Here is a 7,756-nt window from a genome sequence, read left to right as displayed (position 1 = left end):
GTAATTCAAGAGGAAGGTTTATGGCAAATAAAGTATAAGCTTGTAGGATTTTTGCTTCCTGAATCTAAGACGACTGAAAGTCTGATTTTGTCTTCCTTTGCGTTTTTTGAATTTATTGTTTTGTGAAACTTCAAAAATTATTAGCCCTACGCATGGTAGGGTAAGTTCATGCGAGTTACTATATAACAAAATCATGCAACGGATGTCCCCCCTCTACTCGGCCACGTAGTCGAGTTCGTAGTGGGGATCGCTTGAGCCGTGAGCCCGCTTCAATGCAACGTTCGTTACAGGCAACTCCGACATGTATAGTGTAAAATTTAAATTCATAGTGTACAGATAATACCACTAAACCAATTCCTTAACCCCTATCCCGGTATGTTTGTGTGTTTGAAGAAGTTTCACTTCAGTAACGTGTTGTATAATTACACGTTGTATTTTTTTTTAAATGGAACATTTTCGATTTTATGCCCAAATGGCTTCTAACACCAATTTAGTCTTAAATGCGTCTTTTTGCCCCATGTTACTATATTTATATTTAAAGTGCATGAAAACAATTTTTTCTCAATATGAAGTCTTTATAAATCGAATTCTCTGGTCCTAAAAACCATGTACTGTGAATTTACTCGTATCAAACTATAGTACGTCACGTTGACTGAATTTCATTATTTTTATTAAAACTGTTTTCCCATATTTTGTACGAAAATGTACATATAATGAAAATGTTGTTCCGATTTCGAGTAAGTATAGTAGTGTCTGCTTTATTCATCGACCTTCATAGTGGCTATTTCATTAGCGCTTTGAGAGAGTTTCGGGTTCAGTTATATGTCCCATCAGGTGGGTTTATTTGTTACAGTTACCGTTTTCAGCAAGTAGATATCCACACAAGTGGATCTTGTTGGAGCATACGTAATCCTAATATGTAGCATCGTGCTACAGATGGCGTTTACTGCGCCATTTGTAGTATTTTCTAATTCTACAATCTTAACAACAATTGTTTTTATCTAATATGAAAAGTTTAAAAAAAAAACATTTACCTACACTATTAAATTCGTCTGTTTCATTGTGTCTGATGCTCTTTCTAGAAACAAACCCTCCTCTGATTTTGTATTGTTACAGATAAGTAATTGTTTTGTTACCCTTGTGAACCTCTTGCCCCCTTTCATTTGTAGAGTGGTGTATTTGGACTATCACCTTTCAGTATTATTAAAAATATCATCGCCATTTAAGTTGTATTGTATGCTAGTTGAAATTGTTTAATCTTAATTTGAACTACGTATTACCGGAAGAGATTATAATAAAGTTTTTTCAATAACCAAGGAAACACAATAACTGGATCTTCACAAATAATATCTAAAATGTGACACGTTTCGTCGAACTTTGGCTTCTTCACACATGAGCCAAGTACTTATGCCACAAGAAGTCAAAGCTTGCGAAACGTATGTTGTGAAAATCTACTTCTCGTGTTTCCTTGATTATGGATTTTCATCAAGTTAAGATAAAAACATTTGATTCTTTTAATATTAAATTATCGAAAATTAATTCAAATCTTGACAGAAGAACCATCACAGATTCTATTATCCTAAACATTAAGCATTTCAATTTTTTTTGTGGAAATATAAAGCCCAAATATGCTTTAATTATTTTGTTAAAACACACACAACACACAGTACACAATAGAAAGCGATGGCATTATCGTATTCAGTAAAACACTAACACTGGTTTTTTAGATTTCTATTAATTTCTTATACAATGCTTCCCCTGAATCGCAGCAGTAATAAGACAAATAGAGCTTAAAGTACTATACTATTTGCGAAGCTTGTTCCATTAATGACGCAATGATTAATCAATTTTTTTGATTTGGAATGGTGTTTCAGGTTGAATAAAATAGGAAAGAATCCAAACCTGGTCGCACATAAGGAAGAAGACCTGGGAAGCGAGAGCAAAACCATAAACGCTGTCGTAAACGCTCTAGCGGCTGAAGCCGATCATGTGAACGCGTCCGATGAATCGATGGCCCGATTGCACGCGAGCGACCGTAGTCTACATGAACTTGGTCGAACGCTGAAGAAACTCGCCCTGCCCAGGCCGAAATCGGAAAATAACTTCGCATCGCAGGACATCCCTTTAACGAGGAGTAGTGAAAACAGTGGTCGACCGTCGTTTCATAAATCGGACACGTTTCACAAGGAATCGTCCTTCCAATGACGCCACTCCACGCACTAGTGCTCTGTAAGTCCCATTGCGGCCATATGCAGCGGCTGGTAAAATTGAAATTACTATCTTCAGCCAGCTGGGTCTCTTCACGATATCATGAGTGCTGGTGCGTGACAGGAGCTTTGGCGTGTTGTGCATAACAAAAGCAATACATGGATTGGATATTTGCTAGATTTGTGCAATATTAGATTATGGTTACTTTTTTAGCAAAGAAAAAAAAAAAGAAAAGTTAGATGCTCAATTACTCCATTAAAAGGCGATTCGAATCCTTAATTGCTGCTGAATGTTTTGTTACGTTTTATTAGGCTCTTGTTAAGCACACAGTACATCCTTTACAATCGCGTTGTAAAAAATATCGCAATTATAAGAAGGTTGTTTACAAAAGAACAAACCGAATTTTATTAGTAAAGTCAAGCATTAGGTATCAAAACGGCACATAACACATACAGACACAGCTAGTGAATGAATTGCTAACTAACATTAATAAAAAGTAGGCCTAATAAGAAAGGGAATTAATAGTCACTTGTCTACTTGTATGACTTTCAAATAGGTACCTAACAAGAAAACCATTATTATTTTACGTTAAGTATTATACTATATTTATTTTACTGAAAAAGAATGTTTCACACCGTTAATGCTAGTGCACAGATACTTGTATATTTTGTACATATATTGTATATCGCAGCTAGACCTTAGCTGGAATATAAAACGACATGGTTGATATAAAATGATGACGTTTGATAGCTGTGATCTTAAAATGATTGTCATCATTTATATAGTCTATTGAAGTATTTTATTTATCCAGTTGATTTAATCTAAGAGAGTTAATCTGAATGTTTATTACTGACCACAAATTTTTTTATTGGAAATTCAATTTTTTAGAATCGTTATAATTACAAACTAAGTAATTAAGAAATAAATGTGTTAATAGCTTACTTGAAATTTATTATTATATGTACAGCCTGAAAAGGTGACAACCCTAATTCTCACTGTATTAGTAGTGTCATTAGTTTTTGTGTCATAAAAAATAAATTTTATTTTTTTTATTTTATTGTGCAGGTAAAGCAGGTAGAGGAGTACATGGCGTATAGAAAACTACCAAGGGAAATGCGTCAAAGAATAACAGAATATTTCGAGCATCGCTACCAGGGGAAATTCTTCGATGAAGAATTGATTTTAGGAGAGCTTTCGGAAAAACTACGAGAAGATGTGATAAATTATAACTGTCGTTCATTGGTGGCATCTGTGCCATTTTTCACAAACGCAGATCCAAATTTCGTTTCAGACGTAGTTACGAAATTAAAATATGAGGTCTTCCAACCAGGTATGAATAAATTAAATTTATAAACTATCAACCCTATTGGACTTTTATTAATGAAAATTTGAAGAGCACTGTTAATTGCACTTTATCAAAGTAATCTCTTTATTTTCTAAAATAATTTGGAGTAGTTCGTTTTTACCTTTGATAACTTATCAATGCATTTTTTTTTTCACAGGGGATATAATAATAAAAGAAGGTACGATAGGTGCGAAGATGTATTTTATCCAGGAGGGCATTGTGGATATTGTGATGGCAAACGGAGAGGTGGCGACCAGCCTGAGCGACGGTTCCTATTTCGGCGAAATTTGCCTACTGACGAACGCACGTCGTGTTGCATCCGTCCGCGCTGAAACCTATTGTAACTTGTTCTCACTTTCCGTCGACCATTTTAACGCAGTGTTAGATCAGTACCCGCTCATGCGACGAACCATGGAGTCCGTCGCCGCGGAGAGGTCAGTGCGGTGGTTCGTATAAAAGACCCGTGGATGGGGTTTTATTGAATATATATTATATTTGTTATCGCTTACTTGTATTGTGTGCTCTTATGTTCTAAATGACACACTGAGACAGTGGCCTAAATTTTACAAAATACAATTCGATTCTACAATAAAATAATTCGAAGTGGTCTGCATTCTGTCGAAACTGCCAGACGCGGATCGCGATTTCGATCTTTTTGGATCTCATCAGCGCGTCGCAGGCAGCTCCGACAGAACACAGACCAACNTTCAGCCAGCTGGGTCTCTTCACGATATCATGAGTGCTGGTGCGTGACAGGAGCTTTGGCGTGTTGTGCATAACAAAAGCAATACATGGATTGGATATTTGCTAGATTTGTGCAATATTAGATTATGGTTACTTTTTTAGCAAAGAAAAAAAAAAAGAAAAGTTAGATGCTCAATTACTCCATTAAAAGGCGATTCGAATCCTTAATTGCTGCTGAATGTTTTGTTACGTTTTATTAGGCTCTTGTTAAGCACACAGTACATCCTTTACAATCGCGTTGTAAAAAATATCGCAATTATAAGAAGGTTGTTTACAAAAGAACAAACCGAATTTTATTAGTAAAGTCAAGCATTAGGTATCAAAACGGCACATAACACATACAGACACAGCTAGTGAATGAATTGCTAACTAACATTAATAAAAAGTAGGCCTAATAAGAAAGGGAATTAATAGTCACTTGTCTACTTGTATGACTTTCAAATAGGTACCTAACAAGAAAACCATTATTATTTTACGTTAAGTATTATACTATATTTATTTTACTGAAAAAGAATGTTTCACACCGTTAATGCTAGTGCACAGATACTTGTATATTTTGTACATATATTGTATATCGCAGCTAGACCTTAGCTGGAATATAAAACGACATGGTTGATATAAAATGATGACGTTTGATAGCTGTGATCTTAAAATGATTGTCATCATTTATATAGTCTATTGAAGTATTTTATTTATCCAGTTGATTTAATCTAAGAGAGTTAATCTGAATGTTTATTACTGACCACAAATTTTTTTATTGGAAATTCAATTTTTTAGAATCGTTATAATTACAAACTAAGTAATTAAGAAATAAATGTGTTAATAGCTTACTTGAAATTTATTATTATATAAACAAGCATATTAAACCTCTCAGATTATCTTTTGTCCGTATCTACCGAATCTAAAGCGTTTAAAATTTATTTAATACTAATTATTTATAAGTAAATAAGTTCGTACGCTTGCATTTTTTATTTATTGTTTGCCAAAGCAATTTCATCTGTATATGCAATCAAAAACAGTTTTTCATGAAGTACAATGGTAACTAGTATATATATACTTACCTACTTTAGTTAGGCATTTTTATGCGTATAGCAAAGTTTAGTTAAAAAGAAATAAACAGTTAGCGATTTCAACGTAGACGACTGATATTAATATTTAGATTTAGTTGCTGCAAAAATAATTTTTAACTACAAATAAAAATTTGTTAAAAATATATTTAGAAGTATTCCAATGAAGTTCATGCAAATAATATTTAATTTGCAGTTTTATATTCACTGTACGAATTGGATTGTAAAAGTTAATGATTTTAAATTGAACGCTAATTAGAGTTTAAAAGTTCTTTTTGCAGTATTAAAAAAACATTAGCGTATCTAAAATGATCATATTTCATAATTAGGCTTTTCTTTTTCGGATTTTTTTCAAATCTTGCCGAAAAACGGGCTTCAAATAAGTCTATGTAGCTCTACTTTGTTTATTTGCTATTAAGTGCAGTAACAAGAGTTAATAAAAATATGCAAAGAAAAATATCAATGTGATGAATTTACTACAAATGTGATTAATATTTATGTTTTTGCGATTTTAAAACATCTAATATTTCAAATTTCAGTTGAAACGTCTCACACAGTTTAAAATAGATAAGTATTATTAATTGCATTAGTTTCTTTGTCATTAAGTACCTATTCTTAATTGTAACAAAAAAATGGACTATTACTATATTTTATAAAAAATGCAATTTTGGTATTACAATTTTTACAATGAAAAGGAGACAAGTTGCCATCACAGATTCTATTATCCTAAACATTAAGCATTTCAATTTTTTTTGTGGAAATATAAAGCCCAAATATGCTTTAATTATTTTGTTAAAACACACACAACACACAGTACACAATAGAAAGCGATGGCATTATCGTATTCAGTAAAACACTAACACTGGTTTTTTAGATTTCTATTAATTTCTTATACAATGCTTCCCCTGAATCGCAGCAGTAATAAGACAAATAGAGCTTAAAGTACTATACTATTTGCGAAGCTTGTTCCATTAATGACGCAATGATTAATCAATTTTTTTGATTTGGAATGGTGTTTCAGGTTGAATAAAATAGGAAAGAATCCAAACCTGGTCGCACATAAGGAAGAAGACCTGGGAAGCGAGAGCAAAACCATAAACGCTGTCGTAAACGCTCTAGCGGCTGAAGCCGATCATGTGAACGCGTCCGATGAATCGATGGCCCGATTGCACGCGAGCGACCGTAGTCTACATGAACTTGGTCGAACGCTGAAGAAACTCGCCCTGCCCAGGCCGAAATCGGAAAATAACTTCGCATCGCAGGACATCCCTTTAACGAGGAGTAGTGAAAACAGTGGTCGACCGTCGTTTCATAAATCGGACACGTTTCACAAGGAATCGTCCTTCCAATGACGCCACTCCACGCACTAGTGCTCTGTAAGTCCCATTGCGGCCATATGCAGCGGCTGGTAAAATTGAAATTACTATCTTCAGCCAGCTGGGTCTCTTCACGATATCATGAGTGCTGGTGCGTGACAGGAGCTTTGGCGTGTTGTGCATAACAAAAGCAATACATGGATTGGATATTTGCTAGATTTGTGCAATATTAGATTATGGTTACTTTTTTAGCAAAGAAAAAAAAAAAGAAAAGTTAGATGCTCAATTACTCCATTAAAAGGCGATTCGAATCCTTAATTGCTGCTGAATGTTTTGTTACGTTTTATTAGGCTCTTGTTAAGCACACAGTACATCCTTTACAATCGCGTTGTAAAAAATATCGCAATTATAAGAAGGTTGTTTACAAAAGAACAAACCGAATTTTATTAGTAAAGTCAAGCATTAGGTATCAAAACGGCACATAACACATACAGACACAGCTAGTGAATGAATTGCTAACTAACATTAATAAAAAGTAGGCCTAATAAGAAAGGGAATTAATAGTCACTTGTCTACTTGTATGACTTTCAAATAGGTACCTAACAAGAAAACCATTATTATTTTACGTTAAGTATTATACTATATTTATTTTACTGAAAAAGAATGTTTCACACCGTTAATGCTAGTGCACAGATACTTGTATATTTTGTACATATATTGTATATCGCAGCTAGACCTTAGCTGGAATATAAAACGACATGGTTGATATAAAATGATGACGTTTGATAGCTGTGATCTTAAAATGATTGTCATCATTTATATAGTCTATTGAAGTATTTTATTTATCCAGTTGATTTAATCTAAGAGAGTTAATCTGAATGTTTATTACTGACCACAAATTTTTTTATTGGAAATTCAATTTTTTAGAATCGTTATAATTACAAACTAAGTAATTAAGAAATAAATGTGTTAATAGCTTACTTGAAATTTATTATTATATAAACAAGCATATTAAACCTCTCAGATTATCTTTTGTCCGTATCTACCGAATCTAAAGCGTTTAAAATTTATTTAAT

The 7,756-nt window shown here is 33.4% G+C and overlaps 1 protein-coding gene across 4 annotated transcripts in view; it reads left to right on the top strand.

Moving 5' to 3' along the window:
- LOC108742833 (potassium/sodium hyperpolarization-activated cyclic nucleotide-gated channel 2-like) overlaps positions 1–7,748 on the top strand; it is a 74,799-nt gene extending 67,051 nt beyond the window's left edge. For 3 of the 4 annotated variants that reach the window (XM_025977314.1, XM_025977313.1, XM_025977312.1), the window contains 3 exons: positions 3,274–3,538; positions 3,711–3,987; positions 6,386–6,716. In XM_025977314.1, coding sequence (XP_025833099.1) covers positions 3,274–3,538; positions 3,711–3,987; positions 6,386–6,716 — 873 coding nt within the window. Of the gene's footprint in view, positions 1–3,273; positions 3,539–3,710; positions 3,988–6,385 lie in introns of all 4 variants that reach the window. The other variant, XM_025977311.1, reaches the window with a different exon arrangement.
- Positions 7,749–7,756: the final 8 nt, after the last annotated feature.

Source organism: Agrilus planipennis, unplaced genomic scaffold, assembly GCF_000699045.2.
Source record: "Agrilus planipennis isolate EAB-ADULT unplaced genomic scaffold, Apla_2.0 scaffold376, whole genome shotgun sequence".
Classification (NCBI taxonomy): domain Eukaryota; kingdom Metazoa; phylum Arthropoda; class Insecta; order Coleoptera; family Buprestidae; genus Agrilus; species Agrilus planipennis.
Note: the sequence above shows the minus strand (reverse complement) of the source record. Positions and strands in the feature narration are given on the sequence as shown.